Below are 24,460 nucleotides of genomic sequence, written 5' to 3'. Positions count from 1 at the left end.
AAACAGATCTGAAATCAGTAACTGACTTTTTTGCATTGAGCTTGTACCGATGGGCCAGTGTTGTTTTTTTGTTTATGTGTGTGTGTGTGTGTGTGTGTGTGTGTGTGTGTGTGTATATATATATATATATATATATATATATATATATATATATATATATATATGCATAATTAAGTATTTTCATTTTGTACTTCTTAATAGTTTACTACTTTTCAGGAGCAGTGAACATGTACCCTTCACTGCATTTATCTGAAGATTTTTTAGTATGTCATACGCATATGTAATCAACTTAGAAGAATACGTCTCTGTCTATCTGTCCATTTATCTGTCTGTCGTCTGTGTGTCTGTGTAAACTATGGCGCTATAAGTAATAGAGGACATGGATGAAGGCTCTGATTGGTTGCCGTGCTGCAGGGGCGTGGTCAGAGGTTTGGACTCACTTGTCGCACAGACGTCAGAATCAAACTGTAGCCGACAAAACCACACATGATGCAGTCATTTTACTGAAGCAAATGGACTCGTTTTTTATACACAACTTCAGGTGAGTTTTCTCAAACACAAAACCATCAACTTTTAACCCACTGCAGACGCTTTTGCACCTTTATTTTACAGTTTGCTCTCAATGTCGAATGTCGTCGACTTGTAAATTGTAGCTAGCTGATATTGCAGATGATGCTATTTATGATAGCAAACATGTTATATGTAGATGTGCATTTCATTCAGTTTGGGATGTTTCTAACGCTCTTTTTCCCCCCATTCATATTTAAGGGATGTTTTATTGTTTGCTTTGACTCGTGGTTTTTACCAGGATTTGCAAAGATCAGCCACATACTCTTATCTGATCTTGTGTACTGTTAGTATGCCACTAACTCTGCCATGCAGATGAGATATGACAACCTTAGAAGCTTCTGTGAAAAGCAACAATTTTGGGTTTTCCAAGACCGTTTCACCTTTCATTCAAGAAGCTTTTTCATTCTAAAGTGCTGATGAGCTGAAGAAGCCTATTGGATGATATGTGAAGTGTCTTCAAGAACCTAAAAACTAAAAGTTTGTTACAAAGACTTGGTTGACTGAGAATCTACACAGATATGTCAATACTTCACAAGAGAGCACCTGATTCAAATGTCTTACCAGAGACTGCTGAGCAGCTGTTCATGTCAGCTTCTCTTTTGCAGGGTCCTTTTTTTTTAAATACATGCAAGTCCTCCCATTCAAAAACTTCCACACATGAAGGCCAATGACACGGGAAGACACGGGGGCGGTGGTTTATTTTTTTCCATCCTGAGATAATAGTATGGTTTTGATAACAGTGCCTGATCTTATTGAAGCCCAGGCTCACTGTTGTGTCTATCGGAGTCTAAAAGCACGGTTGTATTTTCTTCTGCTTCCTTGTTTTAGATTTGAGCTTCCTGGTATCACTTTGGGGTTTTTAGGGGATGCAGGGTGGCTCCAGTATGTACAGTATGTGCATGTTTGTGTATCCATGCTGGTCCCTGTGTGAGGGATCTTTCTGTTCAAAGGATAAACGTGGTTATTTATGGATGGAAACACACAGTATAGAAACATTGTCCTGAACAACACTGAATCTTCTATGTTTAGATCTTGTAGACTTGCCAAATAAAGGTGTTGACACGCTTCACACCCATTTAAATACCAACTGTCTCCTGGTTCAAAGTCAGTCTAGCAATGCCAGCTGTGGGGTGAGGCTTTCCAGTCAGATGAGAAGACAGTGACATAGCTCCTATTTAGGCTTTTACATCTTTACTATTAGTTCAGTGCCATTATTCTTGTCCTGGACAGGGCTCTAGGGTGAATAATGTAATGCATAAGGGAACAATAAAACGGAGTAATAATCAGTGATCATAATTCAAATACACATAATGAGGAAAATTGGTTGCAGTCCACATTGTGTTTAATCTGATCTCCATTGCGATGATAACCTCTTCATTAGTGTGGTCACCATGTTGATATACCCTTTGAACACACAGTGAGTCACTCAATCGCAATTTCTGGCATGAGAAAAATGCCTGTGGTGACATAACGCAGCAAAACAACATGTTATGAAGTCATAACTGCAACTTACATTACAGTTCCAATGAAAAACCAAGTTTTTCATCACTAACCAGTGCCATTAACCTGTCAGCAATCATAGCCAAACACCCTTGGACTGCAACCAAGATAATGAACACATTACTTACGTGAACCTTGCCGCAAGACAACAGGTTATTGAATTTTTTTGCTCTCTTCCTCTTACTGTACTTCTTGTGTTACAACAAGGAACCCAGTTTGTTTAGTTAAAAATAACTATTGTAGCCGGAGGAAACCTTTTTATGGAGTGATAAAGCATTTATTTTGCTGCATTAAAAATATGTATCTGCAGTCTCTTGTAGGCAGTGATTTTGGTGTAAAATATAAAGTCAGTGGAACTACTGTGGCAAGACCAGACTGAAAACAATAAGATTTTCAGATTTACTGAATGATTTGTCATGGACAGGTGAGTAAACAAGGTGAACAAGAGTATCACTTAAACCCAGAAGGGTCAACATCATGTGCCATCACAGTGAAATTTCTCTACAAAGACATCTTCGTTCTCTACAAAATGTCAACAACTTAAGGGTAACATTTAGACCCATTTTTGTAGGTATTTTCCAGAAGCATCTAAAAACTTAAACAATCTTTGTTCTGCTGTTTAGGAGATATCGCAGTGATGATGGGAATGTCTGCCCACAAACAGAGTGCATAATATGTGTTTTCTACAAGGAAGTGTTTGGCCTTTAGATGGAATGCTGAAGTTGCAGAAGCACTTTGGCAAAGATAGGTGGAGTTACATGACATCTGATTTCCTTACTGGCATAAGCAGAAACTCTGCTAAGATTCTGCGATTGATAAATTTTTAATTGTGATTTTAAAGGTCAAACTCTGTTGACTCATGACATGCTTTTGAGGATGCGAAATACATCAAGAGTTGTGAGTACGGAGTTGTTGAGTAGTTTCTACTTTTGCAAGGAAAAACAACTTAATAAACACTTGAGTGTTTTTTTTTCTCGTTTGAGGTTTAAAGGGGGCAGAAATTGACTGTTGTCTCCGCCATGTCTGTAGGCTGTTTACACAAGACTCATATGCTTCATCTGAGCCTTTCACCATCACAGCTTAGTCAGATGACTGATAAGTTCCAACTAGTGATGTGATGTGATGTCTTATGGACAAAGTACACTGCAGAATCTTCAATACCAAACCAAAAAAGTTGGTGTTTACAGTGAACTCAGTTATTAATTTTGACAAAAACACACTGAGTTGAGGATCTTTTTGAAACTCAAAAAGATCCTTTTCACGCTGGGGGTCCCTATACCGGCACCAAGCTATATCTGTTGTAAAAATGCCAACGGTGCCACTTTTTGAAAGCAGCCAAGCATGAGGCATTCAGAGAAGCAGCCTAGTATTTTTGTGGCTAAATTGTGCGTAGATGTTGTTGCATCAAATTTAGTTGAGTTGAAGTTGAGATTTTTTAGAATGGGTTCAGTAACATCAGTGGTTACTGATTCACTGTATTAAGGCTGTTTTAAGTTTTTCAGATCTCATCCTGGCCTGGTAATAGGGATAAGGAGTCTTACTGTATTTCCAAATTTGCCCAAGTGTCTCTTATCCATAGAGTCCAGGGGTCCAAGGTTGTTCATTTTGTCTTTGAGTTATGTAGCTTTTACTGACTAAATTTGGCAATGTTTTATCAGGTAGAGATAAAAAAAAAATTAAAAATTAAAAAATAGAACAGGGCTTAAGGCTTTAATTTAGCGATCAACAGAAAACTGAACAGCAACTATTCTCATAACAGGTTAGTCAAGTCAATTCTCAAGCAAAATGGCAACTGTTTCTTAGTTCCACCTCTTCAGTTGTTCACATTTTCTGCTTTTCTTTATCTTGTGTGCAATATTTTGAGGATTTCCAGTTTGTGTTGTCACTTTGGGCTTAAGGAGTGTGATAAAAAGTTATTTTTTTATATTTTCTGACATTTTATAGACCAAGCAATAAAAAGAGAAACCGATTAACTGATCATCATGAGTTGCACTGAGAGAGCTTTGTGTTGAAGCCTCTAGACATAATTTGCCACTTTATGCAGAGGCTTCACTCGTGTGCTGGGCCATGGTCAGCAGACACAACTGTTGCTTTTTCCCGAAAAACTTCACCCACAATATAAAATCACAACCTCGCCTCAGGTCATTTCAAAACACTCTTAATTCCACATATTCCAAATACAGACAACCACAAGCTTTCCTCAGTTTGAGACACCACCCTTTTGTTTATACTGTCGGGAGTATAAAAATAAGTGGCAGCGCTGGTTGGCATAGTCATATGCCAGTGGGTTCCTCAGAAAGCAGTGGCTCCATTGCACCCAAGTGTGTGACGGTCTATTTGTGCTGCCGATCATGTCTGTGTGACGCACTTTGTACATCCTGTGCATGTAGCAGTTGGATCACTTTACACACACTGACCTCACATGACAGTTTGTGGCTATGGTACAACATTGCCCTTTTATGACAACAGTGGCTAAATAAAATCTACTGCATGGTGAGTTTGATGATCCACAGGAGTCCTCACATTTGTCTTTGCACTTTTTCCGTGATGTGTCTGGAAACTGTTTGTTCTTCCACATTTGTGTTTCAGAATATTCAGACTATTTGGTTAGAGAATGCCTTAATTATAGCACACATACTACACCCTATGCTCATGCATGCTCACTGAAGTCAACGGTAAATTAAAGTAAGTGGTTTAAGTAGCAGATAAACCTGAGATGCATTGCATTTAGTTGAACAAGGAGACTTTAAAAGCAGATTTGAATTGTATCAATTAATTTAAAGGACCACTTTGCAGGCCATTAAGAAAGTGAGTCACTCAGTCACAATTTCTGGCATGAGAAAAATGCCTGTGGTGACATAACGCAGCAAAACAACATGTTATGAACAGTGGCTCAGATGAAGTCATAACTGCAACTTACATTACAGTTCCAATGAAAAACCAAGTTTTTCATCACTAACCAGTGCCATTAACCTGTCAGCAATCATAGCCAAACACCCTTGGACTGCAACCAAGATAATGAACACATTACTTACGTGAACCTTGCCGCAAGACAACAGGTTATTGAATTTTTTTGCTCTCTTCCTCTTACTGTACTTCTTGTGTTACAACAAGGAACACAGTTTGTTTAGTTAAAAATAACTATTGTAGCCAGAGGAAACCTTTTTATGGAGTGATAAAGCATTTATTTTGCTGCATTAAAAATATGTATCTGCAGTCTCTTGTAGGCAGTGATTTTGGTGTAAAATATAAAGTCAGTGGAACTACTGTGGCAAGACCAGACTGAAAACAATAAGATTTTCAGATTTACTGAATGATTTGTCATGGACAGGTGAGTAAGTGTGTGAGGGTCATTAAGAAAGAAAAACTATTTATTGAATTTATTGAAATGTGTAAGAGGGAATTTGTAGATTGACATCTAAATAAGTAAAGAGAATATGTAGAACAAACAGAACATTACAACGTCCTCTCCAAGTTGTCTTTATAAACCAACAAGAAACTGTAATCCAAAAATGCAGAAAAAGATTGAGCAGCTGATACTGTGCCATATGTACAACGAAAATGACAGAGTGAAACATTATTCATTCATACTCAATGGTCCCCACAGTGCTCTGGTTATCCATGAGCTCTCTCCTCTGCCTGAAGCTTCAGCTCTGTCTATAGTAACAATAGTGTCTCTGTTGAAAGCTGTCTGTTCTCAATAAGACTTTAGAAGTATTTCATGCATAAAGCATTGATCTTATCACTGTTCCAAAAAATGATGGACATCTCTGTAGCGCAAAGCTAAAGGATAAGCAGAAAAAGAAGTATTTAATTAGAAGTTTTTGAGGCTTCTGAGGAGCTACTTGGGTCTGGTTGATGCTGAAATTTAAAAATGAGCCAATCAGTGCATCGGTGTGAGTTCTAAGCATCTTGTATATAAGATACAGTATTGGCTAATGTGTCACCACACAAAATGCATCTAGTTTACATGTCCGTTTGCATCTACGGTTGCATTTCAATATAGTGTTAATACTGAACTCCCTGGTGGCTGCATGTTGCCTAAACCAGACTGAATGCCACATCCTTAACTTGGCCCTGATGAACCTAATGAGCCAGTTCTCACCATCATGAGCCCAGCTGATGGAACTGTAGCGCACATGCAAAAACACATACTTTTTTGGGAAATCCCTTTGGATCGCTCCCTTTTCCCATCTGTCTTCCTCTTGCCTGATGGATCTAGCATACTACTCCGGCCGGCATAAATCCTCGTCTCTGTGCAGACTTGTGACTCTGTTGTACATTAACTCTGCCATAGGCAACTTTTTTAAAACTTTTTTTGTGACATATTCACCTGTTTGTGGCAGATTTTTAGCATTATTGCGGAAATGTTTACAGGCCGTGAGGGGATGATAATCTCTGGTCAGTCAAACCTGGCAGGTTTACACACACATAAACTCAAACGTACACACAGCCACCGGTCCAAGAGGACTTCCTCATATTGTCCCGTATGTTGATTCAGGAAATCGTTTTGATTGATATTCCCTGTTGCTCCTACTGAATTAAACATTATCTGTTTTAGGGCCTTCTTTGTAACCTTTGCTTGTGCATGTGCATTTCTCACAGTGTTGAGTTGTCTTGACTCTACATGCACCTTATTTTTTTTGTTTGGCTTCCTCGAGAAAAAAAAAATTAGGCTGCTTTTACCATCAGTCCAATAAACACATTGAACACCTGGGGATTTTCCTGTCAGAATTTTTAAGTGCTGTTACTCTGTGGTTGTTTTTCAGGTATTACTTGCTGGCTATCAAGGGGAGCAACTCAGGTGCTTTCCTTGTTGTCCCAGATAGTGATGGCTATTTGCCTCAATAGACCCTATGCTGTCCTAGGCTGGGGATTTCCACTCAAGCAACTCCACCTCTGTTGCATCACCTATATACCACCACTCTCTTGCTCTATGAACGCACTTCCACACAGCCCTGTTCGGTCCTTCCTGTTTTCTGAGATGTCTGTAGTGTGCCTAAGCGGAAATGAGAGCTCCTGTGTTTTTGTTTGAGGCTTCAGCTGACCATTGCAACGTGTGGTGACGGCTGCAGACAAGATACCGATAGATGCATAATGGAGACGAAACCTAGATCAGGAACTGATTCACATTAACTGTAAAAAGTCAGCAGTCGTCAGGCAAGTGTGTTTTATTGGCATGTGGTTTTGACACCAGTAGTAGCATTTTGATCTATTTTTGATGCGTCTGCATCATATGGTATTGCGTGCACTTACGGCAAAAGAAACAGTATAATGAATTGTCTCGAGGAGATTTGAAATGTTTTAGCGATGTTTCATTCTGTGCTACACTAATAGTGTAATATTGAAAAATTATAATATTGCTGAAGCAAAAACATTTTGCTGTAAGGTTCATAGTGGTAAGTCCCAAAAGTTAAGACTGGTCCAGAGGTTGACAGCTTTAGAGTTGTGCTACAGTGTTTGCACCACCATGTTACTGATGTTTTGCCTGCACTGTGTGTCATTTATGAAGGAGTGGAAAAATATTTTTACATTTTTAGCCCCCATTAATTCTGTGTGCAGCTAAAACACTAAATGCTTTGTGTTTCTGCATACACAGCGTGTTTAACTTCATTGTATTTAATGAAAAGTCACATTCACCTTCCATTTCATGGTGGGTTTGTTTAACATTAAATTTGTTCATTATGTAATAATTACACGAAACAAAGACTTCATTCAATACAGTCACTAACTTGTGAGGGCAGGCATTGTTCAAACCCACAGAACATCATTTTAAATTCTAGATGAGCTCAAGTCTTCAAAAATACCCAATATTATTATTATTATTATTATTATTATTATTATTATTATTATTATTGTTATTGTTAATAGAAACTTATACAAACTTATTCTTAAGACATCTTTTTTTCAGTATGATGCAATGGCCTGGCTATGAAACTGTCTTATATTTGAATTTTTCATTAAATACAACCTCTGCTTAAACAAGAAGCTATGCTGCTGTTTTGCGGCACATTTTCTGCAGACTGGACTTTCCAAGCTAGTTGTTTGGAAATGCTGTGAATGATGTGGTGCATCTATTTTTAAGGCTTTTTCAAATTCTTTTTATTTTCTCTCTGCCCCTCTTGCTCTCTCTCTCTCTCTCTCTGTATGCATCTCTTTGTCTTTCAGTCTAAATATAGATCCCCATCTGCCCACTCATTTTGACAGAAAGGAAGTGCTATGTATGTGTCAAGTCTTGCACTACATTAATAGTTTCTGTTGGAGAAGTCAAAACCGAGGGTGTATCTGCACCTCACTATGGTCAAGAGTCCATGCATGCATGAGCATGAGATTTTTCATGCATGTATATATGTGCATGCTTAGCTAGTTCTGTATATCAGTACAATCTAGTGCGTTTTAGTTTTTTCTGTGTTTGTTTAAGAGAGAAACACCTAGGAAAGAATAAGACAAACCTCGAGCTGAAATGTGCATTCAAAGAACCAGATTGATGACTGAACATATAAACTAAGAAAAGTATAGAGAGTTGAGGGGGAATGAAAGACAGTGAGACAGAGAGTGAAACACTACAGGCACCCGGAAACCTGTGGTTTCAACAGGCAGCATTCAGCTGCTGAGGCAGCACTGTTAACTCTGTTTTTGAAAGTGCTGCTTTTCTTGGAGGGATCAAGGCTAAATCCATCTCACTAAGTCCTTTCATTGTACACATACTTAGTGTGGAATGACCTGCAATGCAATGTGTCTAAGTGTGTATGTGTGTGCGGGAGAAAGAGAAGTAGGGTGAATGAGAAAAAGTAATATGAATGAGTAGAATAAATGTTTAGAAAAATGCAGAAACTCAAACCCTATATGCTTTGACACACTCAAACATCTGCACATACCAACGCTTTTCCCCTGTCTTTCTCCTCACCACTCCCCCTCGCTGCTCATCAAACAGCGCTTATCCCGTCACTACCTGAACTACACTCTCTCACAATAGGAAATACACTCACCAAAGAATCGCTGCTGTCACTTGGCTGTGGCTTGCTCTTTCAGTCATTCTCACTCTCGCTCGCTTTGCCACACATATGTTTCAGTCTAGCCGGTGAAATGTGCGAGAGTAAAAATCTTGGAGAACAATTTGTGCCTTTCTGGAACAGGGTAAGTTTATGTGATATTTTCCCAATTTTACACCTGTTACACTTTTAACCGTTCACTGTTAGGAATGGATGAGGATGGTTTTGGTAGTTTTGTTGCCTTGTGTGGTGCTAAAATAAATTTGGACATTTTGATTTAATTTAATTGGAAGGTAAGGAAGTCATTAACCTGTTTCAATACGTGGAAAAAAGTTTTGGTCTATTCTAGATATTGTGTTGTTTCTGTGCGTCTTGGTCTTTTAAGTTCTGTAAGTTTATTTCTAATATTTTCTTTAGATTCAAGTTATATTCAGCACAATGGTCTTCTTATTTATTTAAAAAGTTGCATGGAGATGAATAGTAGTAATAAATCAGGGGTGGGGTACTAGAGATTTTTGCAAATTTGTCCAAAAAGGAGCAAAGCATGAAGAGAATTAACCATCGCTTCCATTACTATTTGTATTTGTACGAAACAGTCTGTTGATGCAAAGATGCCAGAGAGAATTGCATTAACTTCTCATCAGTTAGTGTTCATTGTGGTTCTTTTAGTCTTACTTATCATTTATGTTGTATACTACTTTTTAAAAAGGATATGAAACTCACCCAACAAGAGCTGTAATTGGTGATTTACGTTCAAGTAAATGTGGCCAAATGTCACGATAAATTTGTGTCGTGTGGGTCTGAGAGGTGACTCATGACCCACATGTGTGGGACTTGGAGTAATGCTTTTTAACGCTAGTGCATAGAGTTAGTGTGGGACCTCTGCACCTTCTTTTATTTGTTAACTATCAGTGTGTATTGGGAGATAGGCGTATGTGTTAGTAGGTGTTTGCGTAGATTGTCTTTAACCTCTTGAACCCTAAGCTATTTTTTTCATTTTTTAAAAAACACCCTCAAAATTAATCAATAAGCAAAACTTTAAGGTCAAAATAAATAACTTCAGGCATGATGGATTAGACACACTTAGGAGAATTTTGAAACACAAACGTTTCCTTATCCTCAGCACTAGGTCACTGTAAATTGTTGAAGCTTTATGACAGTGAGTCAGTAGACATTGATATTACTGAACCTGTTCTATAAAAAAAATGAAATTTATGGAACAAAAATGAAGCAAAGCAAGTACCACTTAGTTTAGTCATAGTAGTATTAGAAGTGAATTTACTTCACTTGACAGTGACTCTGAGTTGTGTTTGACATTCAAGGATGGAAGTGGCTAAACATTTAACACTTGATTTACCCTTCAGCAGTAACTACTCTAAAAGAAATGTCAGCTACACATGCTGAAAGTCTATCAAATAGAGACACTTTGAGATCGAGATATTATTGTCAGACCGCACGTGAACAGAGAAGGAAGCTTTAAATAGCTCTGCTGAGCACCTTTGTGTCATTTTGCGCTCTGCTGTCAGCCAGCAGACAGAAAAAAAGTCTGCCGCCACAAGTCAGGCGAAGTGAGGGGCTGTTTACCCACTAGCAGTTTGATCACCGACGTGACAGAACGCAAGTGACACTTCTTTTCAATGTGTTCTTTCAAATTGCAGTTGATGGACCCACAATGTGTGTGAGACATGACCAACAAGGCCGCCTGGGATAACTCGAGCAGTACGTACAGCATGGAGCCAACAGGTACATGCAACACACACCCTCAGATAAGACACAGTCTCCCCACTGATACAAATGTGTGCCAAAAAATGAATTACATTCCCACTTTGATACATTTAGATTTGCATCTGCCAATTAAGTCTTTTTTCCTTTCAAAAGAAGGTTTGATGCTATGTTTAATTTTAAGCACAGCCATCTGATATTCACACTTGAATGTCCGACATCTTGACTTTATCCTCAGCTGGCTGCTCCCCCACAGTTCCAGAGCCAGAGCTCTACCGCAGTGTCCAGGCTGTGCTGCCCAGAGACACAGATAAGCAGCACCCACCAGACTATGCCAACAAAGGTATGAAGTTATCTTCATCACGGTGCCAAAATACAGTAAAAGTGTTAACATATGAAGATTTCTTTGTTTACTGTGATGGTGTTCTATCAGTCTTTGCAATTCACTCTACTTACATACAGTATAAGAACTGTTACTAACAACTTCATCTGATTATATCACTGAGTCTTGTCGGTAAAGTGCATCATACAGTGGCAAAGACACTAAATGAAGGATTTTATAATGTAGATGCTGCATTTTTACTAACAGTGGTTCAGTATGTCTGAAAAGGTGGATTACATGTCTCAAAGCTGACTTCTGCTGAAGACTTTGTCTGTTTTTCTGTTTCCAAAACTATTCCACCTCGCAAACTTTTCCACCCTGAACAAATATTTATTGAGGCCACCTGGCATTAGACAGCAATAATCACCCTGTGGAATATTTGGTCATGTCAGCAGTGTGAGGGCCGTTCTGTAGTTAGTCATCAGACATATTTTGGATTAGCACTGTAATGGAGGAAGTTGACGCATTTAGCAAAAGTGTTTAGTGCTGTGGAAATCTTGAATCTCTCCATAGATTGTGTATATGTGTGTGTGTGCAGGAATGCTGAGATGGACACTTCATAAAAAGGTTCAAAACAATCCCGTCAACAGCCTGTCTCTGGTGTGGGTACTGATTAAAGAGCTGGAAAAGGTACTTTATTTCCTTAGCAATACTTTCAAACTCCAACTTTCAGGGAATACTTCAGCAAAATCCCAAGATTTTGATGGCTGACTGCTTCTGGTAGATTCTGAATGGTTTTTTTTTAGCTTGCTCTTTCACAGAGGAGGGACGATGAAGTCACCGTGGACTCACTGAAAGTTCATTCGTTTATTGAAATATATTTGTCAAGGAGTTGCTGTGGAGCCCTGACAGTGTGTTTTCTCTGCAGGCTGAGAGATTGGACTCTCGCAGATTCATCATCCCTTTGCTCCACACACTGATGTATACCATCTTTCAGGTACACTGTCTGCCTCATCGGTGCACTGTGAAAAGCTGTCTTACACTTCTTTTTTACTACATTTTTTATACTTTTTGTTGGATTTGTGTATGAATGTTCACTTAGTAATATTCACTTAATGTCTCCTGTCCTTCTTGGATGTGTAACTGATTTTATATATGACTGAATATATGTGGTTAGCGAGACTAGCACCAAACAAGATACAGCCTCATAAGAACAATCCCCAAATATGTTGAACTGATATGTTTGTTCAAAATTTACAGACATCATAGGGAGTGTAGGGAGTTTCAGCACTTTTACTGGCAGTGATGACAAAGAGAAGAAAACTGTTTTTTAATTCCTGGAACAAATGTCAACAAGGAAATGAACACCTGAAATGATAGCATTTTGGCCTCAGCATATTGTTTTTCCACATTTCTCAGCACAAGCCTTGAAATGTTTGTCTTTGCTGCCCTTACTATTTGTCACCTCTTCATGTGTTGTGTATCTGTGTGCGTTTGCTGAAATTCCAGACAGCCTACATTCCAGATGAACTGTACAAGCGGGTGTACGACTTTTGCAAGAGACTACTGACTTACCCTCATCCGTACTGCACTGTAGGCCTCAGCTACACAAGACAAATAAAAACTGAACGCTTCATTCCAGGTATTTTTTCTCATCTTCACTTCCTGACTAAATTTAAGAAATGAAATAACTGATCCATTTTTGTGAGGGCACGTAGAATTAAGTGCAGCCTGCCTGAGGAGTTCCAACTGCTAGATCATCGTTGAGAATCTCAGCACCTATAGCACAACAGGCAGGGCATCAATAATGGCTGTAATATTTGTTTATTGACCTTTTGTCATGATGCTGTGACGATGTATTAAAGACCAATCCCTTAGAGAGGTAAATCAAAGTGGTAATTACATCTTACACATGGGTTTGAGTATGAAGACAAAACTAGTTACAAAAAAGGCAAGGCTGACATGCTTTGTATTTTTAGAAATATATCTAAACTAACTCAGATAAAAAATTACATGAAACCGACGTGTCAACAATAAATAAGTAAACCGATGTAGCCAAGACTAGCAAGACTGAAATAGAGCGGATACCAACGAACCAGACAAATGTAGTCAGATTTACTGACTGACAGCTTATGCAAAATAGCTGAGGAGCAAGACAGACCTGGTGAGCTGATTTCTTCCTAGCCAAGACTAGCAAGACTGAAATAGAGCGGATACCAACGAACCAGACAAATGTAGTCAGATTTACTGACTGACAGCTTATGCAAAATAGCTGAGGAGCAAGACAGACCTGGTGAGCTGATTTCTTCCTTCATCCTGCTCTCCTCCAGAGAAGCAGTGAAGCAGAGGGCCATCACACTATGACAAGTCATATCATGGCTATATCGGTGTGACATGAGTTGTCCATTTATGAAGAAGTTTAAGATGAGATAAACTGTTTGAAGATATGCATTTACTTTAAGTCCATACATGCTCATATGATCCACAGGTCTGATGTATCAGAGGATGGTCACAGCTGAGCAGAGACTAAAAAATGAGCACTATCCCTTCCAGGAGAGGTGAGTCGTATTATAAACAATGTACTACTTGCCCAAAAGTACAATAAAAGCCTCACACAGCTGATCATTTATAAAGGTTTTTTTATTTCCTTGTGCTTCTGCATGTAGTCAAATCACCTCCTTTGTCTATCAAATATCTGCAGGGTTTTTGTTTTGGCTGACCCAGAGGTCTTCCATGGTTCCTTGATACTTGACCTGGTGAATGATTTTGAGGCGTCTGCTTCAGCTTCAGGTGGATTTCTAAATCCATCAGATCACATGCGCAGTGTGATCCAACACTCCATACAGGCAGCTTTAGGAGCGGATCAGTGCCATGGGCCAAAACTGGCTCGGGCACTGAAGGTCAGTAAAACTAGAAAGTTCTGATAGATTGTAGTCATTTGTTGCCTTCTATTTTTGGTTTATTTTTATCTTCACTGCTGCTATGCTTTGTTTTCTGTGCCCTGTTTTGTCCATTTGATGACAGGTTTTCTTACTTGGCTATCTGATAAACTTTACTTTGGACTTACAAAAGCTTTTTTTTCTAGTTGGACACTGCCTCAGAATCCACTACACTTATGTTTTCACTTACTAACATAATTACCTTCTATTATCAAATGTTACCTCACACTTGACTGCTATCCTAATAATGTCACAAAGCTTACACAAAATGGTTGTTGCAGTACAATTGGCATACCACAGCTGAGTTTAATGTTGATGGATGCAAGGAGGGGCTGCACAGTGGTGTAGTGGTTAGCACTTTCGCCTTGCAGCGAGAAGATCCCTGGTTCGCGTCCCGGCTTTCCCGGGATCTTTCTGCATGGAGTTTGCATGTTCTCCCTGTGCATGCGTGGGTTCTCTCCGGGTACTCCGGCTTCCTCCCACAGTCCAAAAATATGCTGAGGTTAATTGATTATTCTAAATTGCCCGTAGGTGTGAATGTGTGAGTGCTTGTTTGTCTTTGTATGTGGCCCTGCGACAGACTGGCGACCTGTCTAGGGTGTCCCCTGCCTTCACCTGAGTCAGCTGGGATAGGCTCCAGCCCCCCCCCGCGACCCTAGTGAGGATTAAGCGGTGTATAGATAATGGATGGATGGATGGATGCAAGGAGGCTTGATGTTACCACTTGATCAGACACAATTATTTACCAAAACCCTTAAATATGTCTGAATATAATTGTGTCATACATCTCATGGGACACGTAGACCATGCATCCAAAAGAGGTTATACAAAAAGACATTACTTTTTCATGTGAAAACAGTCTTTTTGACAATGACTGCAAGGTGGCTTCTATGATTGGACAGAACTGTGATAGTGGAGGAAAAACAACTGATTATCTTCAGAAAATTAGAATAATCAGAATGGATCCATACGACATACAAGTCAGTGATCTGTTGAAATATGAGCTGAAATTCTGAGTTGTCTGACTACTGGCTCTACACTGTGGAAGAAATGCTATGCTAAACACATGAAGGCACGTATTGTAGGCGACCTGTTCCTTTTGAAGCAGGAATGTCAGCCTGGTCAAAATCACAAGAACGTAAGAGGATATTCTTTCATTTTATTGGCAGATTTGTAAATATTAACTTTTCATAACATAGCTTCACATTGCATTTCTTCTCTGCAGTATTTTGAAGCCTGTTAAAAAATTTCCCTGATTGTTGGCTAAAAATGTTCAGTTGATTGCCCAGTACGTTACTAAATCTTTGTTACATGTGAATGAGTAATTGCAGAGGCAGATTGTTGCCCCTCAAGGGAGAATTCAATGTCCTCTGTGTTCAGAAAAATCATGTGCAAAGCCTCATGGTCACTACAGTGCGTGTACAGCATAGTGGAACATTTTGAAGCGACTACAGCCGCTTAAAAGAATGACTGATGAGGATAAAAGTACCGTTGTCTGTAACTGTGATGATAGTTTAAGGTTAAAATTTATCCAAGTGTGTGCCTCTGTTTGACTCATTATGTCAAACATCACATTGTTTCTGAGCTGCATGGTTAAAATGACTCTTGACACTGATCCTAACATAACACCTCAGCAGGACACACGAGGGCAGACACACACACATTTATGACCCGTCACCCTTTTGCTATGAATACCTGATCTGTATATGTTTATCTTCCTGTGAGTATGTATGTTCAGCCATGTGTTTGTGTGTTTTGGGACAGGATTTGGGTGAAGACATTGAGCCACACTTTCAGGAAGTGTTGGCGATTCTAGAGCAGAGCGTGGAGGAGGGCGGCAGAGCGGAGAGGGGAGCGCTGAAGAGCCGTCTTCACCGACTGTACAGCGACATTGTTACTGACACACACTCAGGTAGAAACTTTGAAAAGGAAATACAAAGCTATGCAAGGCTGCGTCTGTGAGGCACGGCTGCTTTGTCTGAGTCATAAATCAGCTTATTGGTTTAACTAGACATCTGTGAAAGAAGGTGAACCACATTCACATCTGGTTATGTAACAGACTGGAGTCAAGTAGAAAAAGAAGCACACAGAAGAGATCAGTTGCGGACATGATTGTATTATCTGGAGTAGTAGCAGTTTTGATAGGATGAAAACATTGCTTAAAGTGGACCAAATACTGTGCATGCGTAACTTGTACAACCATTAATAGGCGTATCATATTGTATTTTCAAGATTGGATCTGACTTATTTGGCATTCGGTGATGCCAGTTTCCTAGTTTTCAGTCTTAAGAAAAAGCATTTTTTCTGAAAAATGTTGAAACCCACACTTATGGCCTGTTTCACAAAAGGGATTTGTTAGTCAATGCATACACTCAATTTGTAATTGCTGCAGTGTAACATCTCACAGGTGATGATTAGTTTCAAATTACAAAGACATTTGTAAACTCTCTGGTTCGGCTTTACTCATGCATGTATTGTAACTAAGGTGGCTGTTTTGATGGGTGGATCATCTAAATGAATGCAAGAGGAAATTATCTAGATATTGTGACACAAGTCCTAAATTCGGTGACCAAGTGAGCTCATAGTCAGTCTAACTGAGTTGCTAACTACACTGCAAAGCCAGTTTATTAGCAGTCAGCATACTATTCAAGCGCACATTGTTGGTGATGGACATGTTTTGTATCTTCACAAGGGCCTGCTGCTGAGATCAAACATGTGACCTTCAATGTAGCGGTTTCCTCCATTGACAAATCTGTCTAGTCAGTTGGCTGTCATTAAAATATCCGGATATCTATTTCCATGACATCCACTCTTTATGCAGCTATTGTTGTGTCGACCCTTCTGATGAACCTGCTCTACTTTTATAAATGTGGAAGACTGAAGGTGTTCAGAGAGGAAGATGTGGAGGTGGGGGATGTTTTGTTTTGATTGTCATTGTGACAGATTTAGTCTCTTCCTCTTTCTCTTTCTCCACAGAGCCATTGTCTGGTGCACCACTGTGTGACTGCCCTCTTCCTAACCCAGAGATGAGCCTCCACCTGTGGACAGAGGATCTGAATATATGTGAGTGGGTCTGGTGATTTTGGCGGGTCAAGAGGAAGTTGTTACTAGTAGTCAGCTGAACTTAAGTAAGCTGAGGATGGGAGGATTTTTACTGAAGTACCGACTGACTTGAAGCGGAAACAACCTAACATAAGCAGATAAAAACCAACCCAAAATACAGATTAACAGTAAAACTTAACTGGGAATATTTTTTTTTCCCTCCCTGAGTGGTTTTGTTGTTTGGTGGCAGAAATATCTTTTCTGGTTATCAACGACATCATGGATAAATGTGAGGTTTTGTTATCACTTGCAGAGAGCTGCCTTTTTGTGTGCTGTGCCACAGTCATGCAGAGAAATCGTTTTCAAATCAAAGTTTCTTCATGTACAGTAGCACGATTGTGATGTTAGAATAGATGAACTTGTGAAGCTTAACTTCGTCACGGGGCATTTGAAAGTCACACTGAAATATTTCAGAAATGACTTAAGTAGATTTAGAAGAAGCAGTTTGAAAGTGTGAGCATAAAAGATTTATCAGAATGTGAGAATATCTCAGGATAGATTGTTCCTCTAATTGAACTCAGTTTAGCAGCACTGGAAGCACTTATGTAACAAACTGATTCAAACAGTCATTGATTTACCCTAGTCATATGTACATTTACAGTATGGTCTTCATACTCTCACACTGCAGTAAGGGTGTGATAGCTTCATGGGATTTTCGAATTGAACAGGATACATTCTGTGTGTGCTCTATCCTCAGTAAGGTCACTGGAAAAAAAGGACAGTGATTGCTTCCTGTTTGCTGTACATGTTTGCATTAACAAGCAGCAGAGAAAGCAGCTGTGGCAGTTCATGAAAGGAGAATGCTGTATCTTTGTTCTTGTGTTAATACCATACAGTTCCATGTGAAACGTCATCTGATTCACATGTAAATGCCAGATGTTTAAAATGTTGACAGGGCATGAGCTGGCCAAGTGGTTTCGATCCAGGTCCGTGTCAGAGAATTTCTCCATCAGCCAGGAGCAGGAGGACTTTGAGCTGGAAGAACCGCTTAGCGACCGAGACATGACTCGCCTCTCCGTTATGTCCAGCGACAGTGGTATTGAAAAGGACCTGCCCCCCGGTGCTGATCCACCCCCATCGTCATCCCCGGACACCGCAAGCATGAGTGAATCAGGGGAACAATGCAAAACGTAAGTCTAACTTACTGTGTCTTTTTTTTTTAAATAATAGTTTAAAGTTCACCTCTCATTTTGCGTGGTTTATAATGCAGTTATTGTGGCAAAAATGTTGCACTTTTATTCACCTTCTAAATCATAACATCATTTTCTAGATTTTTGAACCATAGTCGTCCATCAAAATCACCTTACATTTACTTGAAGTAGAGTAGGCAATCTCCATAAATGGCATTAACTTGTAAGGTTGCTTTTTTAAACCTCAAAACAATCAATGATGCTCACCCTGTGATCTTTTGTCTCACTACTTATGTTATCCACAACTTATCTCCAAGCATTATTTTAAACCGATCATAGCTCAGAGTGTGACATTTAACCTCTTCCGTCTCCCAGTGAGCAAGACCCCATGCTGTCACGGCGTGGAGGCATCAAGATGAAATCATCTGTAAAGGACAGTATGATGCTGATACAGGACATGATGCGTGGCCATGTAAGCCTCAGAGCAGGAGGAGGAGAAAGTGGAAGAAGAAAAGGGGCCACTCTGCAGAGGCGCGATGGAAGCACTGAAATGCATAATCCTTTTCCTAAGCAACAGAGACACTTCACTGCCAGGATAGTCGCCATGGGGGATGACAGGATACTGGGCCGCCTGGCCAGTGCCTACTACTTACTGAGGTGAGGGACTCGTATCACAACATGCCAACACACCTCGAAGCTTCTTCAACAGCAGCTGCTTTAGTGACACCAGCACTGGGGATAGTTGTATGACTGAATATATTGCTGCAAGTTGTCTCACCTAATTAGGATTTATATTCCTTTATTACCCTGTAATGTAATTGTTTAAGAGACATGGTTTCCAGCCAAGTTAACATATTGGATGATATGTGAACAGTTGCTAAAGGGAGCTGCAGCTGAGATCTACATGTAATTATGTATGTCGGCCTCATGAATTCTCTTGAATTTAGCTGTTTAATATTACAGTACAATAACCATTCACACCAAAAATTAGACCATAAAGACACGATAATAATTATGTCATCACAATGAAAGGAAACTAGATGTTGCAGATTCATCAAATCATAAATAATTGTAGATTTTCTCGTGTTTTGCATAGATATTAACATTCAGGTACAATGACGAAGTAAAGCAGTTTGATTACTTCACCAGAACTTTCACAATTTTTTACATTCTTTTTGGTTTGTGAAGCTAAACAATGCTTCTTTTATTGCAAATGTCATATTTTGAAATCCAATGCCTTTTTGCTGAGATTGTCATACTGCTTGGTACCAACTGCTGTACACACTTAGAGCTTCTCACGAATCATTGGTTGGCCTTTGCAGGAAAAGGGAAGCACGAAGGCTTTTTCTTACAATGAAAGTCAACCTCCAGTTTTACTACATCCCTGTTTTCACGGCTCCAACTCCTGTCTCTTCAGTCAAGGTGAGACAACTTCCTCTTTTCAACACGCCATCAGGTATTGTGTGAAAGTCCACACATTTCCAAAGATAAGGAAACAAATGCTGCACAGAAACACTAACATATAAATATATATATATACACTACCAGTCAAAAGTTTGAGTTCATCTGAGTGTCTGATTTTTGTTCATTAATTTTTATTCACTCCTTGTCTGATGTCGTTCACAAATTCTCTTAAAAGACAGTTGACAATAATTGTGTTTTTTCTCCACCATGGGCTTACTTTGTGATTGATCCGAGCTGTTTCCTACTGCTTGGTGGAGACACGGAATTTTACATGGAAAACAGATTTTTACAAATTGAGTGAACCTTAAGAACTCAAGCGGAATTCACTTTCAATAACTTACTGTTGTTTCATTTCATCTTTACACTGTCTTTACATTTGTCTTGAACATGAAGAAGTTCAGGCACAGAATACATAAAAACAACAGTGCAACTGTGTTCTTTGTGATAGAACTAAAGCATTCAGTCTGGTGATTTGCAAAGTTTGAGGTTTTTTGAGTTCCACTTTCATGTTCCTTATTTATAGGAAAACCTCCATCTATCCTGTGGGGATCCCTGTGCTCTTGGTTCCTATTTGAGCAATGTGGACCCATGGTACAACTGTAACATCAAGAGTTTGGGCTGCATGATTCCCAAGCTGGCTAAGATGGTAAGATGCAATTCAGAAAGTCCTTTTTCAAAGCAGACCCATACCAGATAAATTCTTTTTGTTTGAGATATTGAGAGTGTAGAATACTTGCACAGTTTCTTAAACTATCTACGATCTTGTTGTTAGTCCCACACACTTTACAGGTGTCATTATGTTGCACATCCACATGACAGCTGTTTTTGTCACAAGATGAAACACAGGATGTTGCATAACAGCTTGCTTACAGTGAGGAAAATAATGTATCTTGATTTGACTGAAACCACAACTAAGTTAAACTCAAAGACTTCTTGACGCTGCTCTGACTCTGCAGGCTTAAGCAGGAAATAGAATTACATTGAAACTGGAAAAAAATATGCAAAAAATAAAAATACTACAACTGAAGTTGAAAATAGTGATACGTGAATGAAGTTAAATGAAGTATAGAACTAAGTTTTATTTTTTCTCAAAGCAATGAATACTGTTATAATTAATAATTTGTGAACAAAGCTGTTCTAGGTGGTTCTAGAAAATGCTGAGAACACTCTGGTTCAGACTATTTCTTCTTTTATTTCCCCATATTTAAAAGAAAATAATTGTGGTTTCTAAAGCAAAGCTATATATCTCCTGAACTGGTTATTCATGTAAAAAAATTACACTGAGCATTTAAATGTAAATAAATTAGCGAGCACGTTTTATTCCCTAAAAAATGGTTGATCTTTTAGTTTTCCACAGTAATCTTGTCATAGCCCATATGTGACCAAAATAAGATAGATCTGGTTATATCTGTGCAGGCCGACAGATTCATTCTAGTATATGACTTTTGTCTTCTCTAGCTGAAACAAAACCCTGGAAGGCCAACAGACCCCTTCATCTCTGATGTCATTTCCTACTACGTCCGTAGTGGCCAACAGCCTGTCTACTTTACCATCTACTTTGTTAAGGTAACATGATACATTTTATGTGTAAATTGTTGTTCCTTGTGCTCTCCTCATTCTGCATCCACTCATCTACAATCACATTTCTCAAATATCTACTGTTTTTTTAAAATTGCTTGATTTCTATTAGATCACATACCCAGAAGCGATCAGAAAGGACCCTGAGGAAACTGTGTTCCTTACCCATCTGGATGTGGACTTTTCTGAATTCCGACATATCTCAGCGTTAGTTAGAGGTGAAATTGGACACAAGTGAATTTTTTTTCCTGTGTTTTCTTCTATGTTTTATGTGTGCAAAAGTACCCTCATTTCAGTATCAAGTTTAACAACATGCCTCAAACTCTCGAACAGATAAACAGAAGAAGTGTTCGGGGGAGGTATGCGGCGCTGTTGTGTCAATGACTTACACAAAGGTAAGTTGATAATTTTACATCCATTACTTCCTTATCAGTTCCCAGAATAATTGTTGAGAAGTTCCATGTCTAGGTTGTGTTGTGTTGTTGTGTTGTGTGTCTTTGTGTAAAAGTATGACCTCTTACTGTGTTTATGTGTTTGCATGTATCTGTTCAGGTGACATTAAGCGGCCGAGACGTTGACAAAGGAATGTCAGTCAGGATGACAGGTGCTCAAATCAGCGCCATTCCATCTAGCGAAGCAGAAGGTTCAGTATTTTCGTTTGCAGACAGATTAATGGTTTTATTCACTTTTATTTTTTTTAATATATATATATATTTCTGTGTGCTAATCTAGTTCTCAATATGTTTTCTCATCTTTTATCTGATAGATCTGAACTGTTTGACACTGACATTAAACGAATCTTCAACAAAAACGAAAAACAACATCATGGTGAGTAAAGGCAATACCATAGACTGGGGATTTATCCTTACAAATAAATTACTCATATATTAGAAATGGTTTAAGCAACATAAAACATCTTTACTTTTTAATTTTGTGATCTGCAGGAGTCAAAGATTCGAACCAGCAAGGTCAAGATTCGCTCTTTGGAGAGTCACTCTTTCACTGTTACACTGGACAGAGATTGTCGCAGAACCTACGAAAATGTGCAGAGGTATGAAGGTCCAGTCTCAGTCGCACTGCAGGTTCACACCACTGAATAAAGGTCATAAAAGGTTTGGTGTTTCATTGATCAGAAAAATTGTGTTCAAAGCACTGGAGGATAAAAGAAAGCACTGACTCATTAAAATCTAGTTAGTATTTCAAATTAGTGTATAATTTTGCCAGTGCTTGACTTGCATCACTTTGTTTTATTTATTTATTTATTTATTTATTTATTTATATTCAGAACAAGTAGCTCAATGGCTTTGGTCCCGTCATCATAGTCTTGTTGAATGTTAACCCAAGTTCTGTTCAATGTTTGTGTTACAGCATCGAGATCACCCCTTGCCTGGATCCTGGATACTGCGCGCAGAAAACCAGGTCCAAATATAAGCTGGGAGACGACAAAGATGCTGGACTTAGCAAATACATGTGCAAAGAACTTCCTCTACCAATCAACACATTTGCTGGCATCATCAACTGAGACACTTGATAGCAGGAATGGAAGGACATTGTCTTGGTCATTAAAATAGAAGTCTGATCTGACACACCTTTGACCTAAAATGAGCTGCTTCTGAAACCAAAACGTTCCATTTCTGTGGGTGAGGACTGACTGGCACGTATGTACACACAGCACTAGTATCACTAGTACTAGTATTGATAGAATAACCTGTGGGCTGCCCTAACAGTGACAGGAACAAAAATTTATTACAAAAAAACCTAAAAAATGTATTACACTGCAGGCTATAATTGAACTTCAGCAGTGTTGCCTGCTGTGCAAACTGTAAGACAGGCAGTCACCATATACAGACTGGAATAATGCCAAAGAACAGCGCAGCCTTTGAACCTGGACAGACCAGCAGGGAAAATCAAGCAAGCAAAGGTATTAACCGCCATACATAAAAGACTACATGACTGCTGACATTTGGATCAGTAATCGTGACAATAAAATAGAAATCTGGTAAATTCACTTTACAAAGTGAATTAGGTCTGAAGGGTTGATTGTAACAGTTACTCTACTGCATAGACACACTACTTTTTACCTCCTTCTTCGGCTAACACCCACAGAGTACACACACCAACAAATGCAGATACATAGCCTCACTTGACCCATCAGCTAGTGAAACATATTTGAAGTACTGGTACGATGACGGCTGACATGCATTGTTGCTTTTGTTTCAGGTGTACCAATCAGATAACTTGTTATTCTTATACCTTTTACATAAAGTAAGCTGATTTGAAATTGAAAAATGATTGACGGTGACCTTGGAGTTAGTCTTCGGGAACATTCCAGAACTTTACTTTAAGCACCCTATGCACCGCGTAGCAATTAGAACTATGTGTGATGTGAGCAACAGAAAGTAGCTGTTAGACTGCTGACTGATTGTCTTTAGAGCCGCCAGCCAGAGGTACAAGTTTCTGTGCTGCATGATTTCTAATGTACAAGAGAAACAGCTAAGCTTGGGGGCACTCGAAAGTAAAAGTTGCACACATCAGGAAATGTCTCAAATGTGTCAGCTTTGAGGTGTGAAAATCGCCTCTGATTCCCGTCCACTCACCATGTTGTGTTAGATGATGCAGCAGTGTGTTCAAGGGGATCTATTTGCACTAACACACGCATCGTTTAGAATTTCAGCTGCGGCTGTTCAGCAGCTTTGTGTAAAGCATGTGATATGACTTATGGCTACATTCGCATTAATGTTTTTACTGTATGTGTCATAATTATGGAAGCATCCCCATGTTTTATAGTCATCATATGATATTCTGTAAGTCATAGAGGTCTGCTGAAGATCTGACGCAACTACTGAGTCAGTTGTTTTTGATGGAACACATTTGCATTATGTTACCCATCCAACAACAGCTTACTTTGATGAGTCTCTACACGTGTGAGCCTCAGGAACAGGAAGTGACATTTTAATCAGGTGCATGAAATCATGTGAGGGTGTGTTTCTGTCAGTGTGCTGGCCTTCCGGGGTGAAATCATGAATTTGAAATTCATGATATATTTTGCACATTTATTTTCTTTGGTGTCATATATGAAGGATGCCATTCTAAATCAAAATGTAATTGTGTAAATAAATTGTTTTGTACAGCAGTGTTGGT

At 39.1% G+C, this 24,460-nt stretch overlaps 1 protein-coding gene across 2 annotated transcripts; it reads left to right on the top strand.

Moving 5' to 3' along the window:
* Positions 1-410: 410 nt before the first annotated feature.
* On the top strand, positions 411-24,452 carry LOC111564238 (phosphoinositide 3-kinase regulatory subunit 6). 2 transcript variants are annotated; one of them, XM_023263701.3, is made up of 21 exons: positions 411-541; positions 10,721-10,805; positions 11,023-11,127; positions 11,705-11,796; positions 12,035-12,103; positions 12,616-12,748; positions 13,595-13,664; positions 13,808-14,006; positions 15,810-15,957; positions 17,022-17,108; positions 18,043-18,277; positions 18,653-18,934; positions 19,600-19,699; positions 20,265-20,387; positions 21,200-21,307; positions 21,432-21,537; positions 21,653-21,714; positions 21,872-21,962; positions 22,086-22,147; positions 22,264-22,370; positions 22,688-24,452. In XM_023263701.3, exons 2-21 carry the CDS (start codon positions 10,748-10,750, stop codon positions 22,839-22,841), a joined length of 2,391 nt encoding a protein of 796 aa, XP_023119469.2. In that variant the 5' UTR covers positions 411-541; positions 10,721-10,747; the 3' UTR covers positions 22,842-24,452. The 2 variants fall into 2 exon arrangements, with proteins under 2 accessions (XP_023119469.2, XP_023119470.2); XM_023263702.3 differs by lacking the exon at positions 411-541 and adding an exon at positions 9,041-9,207.
* The last annotated feature ends 8 nt before the right edge of the window (positions 24,453-24,460 follow it).

The sequence above is a fragment of the Amphiprion ocellaris genome, chromosome 4 (assembly GCF_022539595.1).
Source record: "Amphiprion ocellaris isolate individual 3 ecotype Okinawa chromosome 4, ASM2253959v1, whole genome shotgun sequence".
NCBI lineage: Eukaryota > Metazoa > Chordata > Actinopteri > Pomacentridae > Amphiprion > Amphiprion ocellaris.
The sequence above is the reverse complement of the archived record's forward strand: the minus strand, read 5'-3'. Positions and strand labels throughout refer to the sequence as shown.

What these genes read in the sequence shown, in the direction of transcription:
- LOC111564238 (XM_023263701.3), top strand. Translation starts at nt 10,748, where the DNA reads ATGACCAACAAGGCCGCCTGGGATAACTCGAGCAGTACGTACAGCATG. An exon ending in TGTTACTGACACACACTCAG is followed by an intron (nt 15,958 to 17,021) that starts GTAGAAACTTTG and finishes CTTTCTCCACAG; the next exon opens with AGCCATTGTCTGGTGCACCA. An exon ending in AAACGAAAAACAACATCATG is followed by an intron (nt 22,148 to 22,263) that starts GTGAGTAAAGGC and finishes TGTGATCTGCAG; the next exon opens with GAGTCAAAGATTCGAACCAG.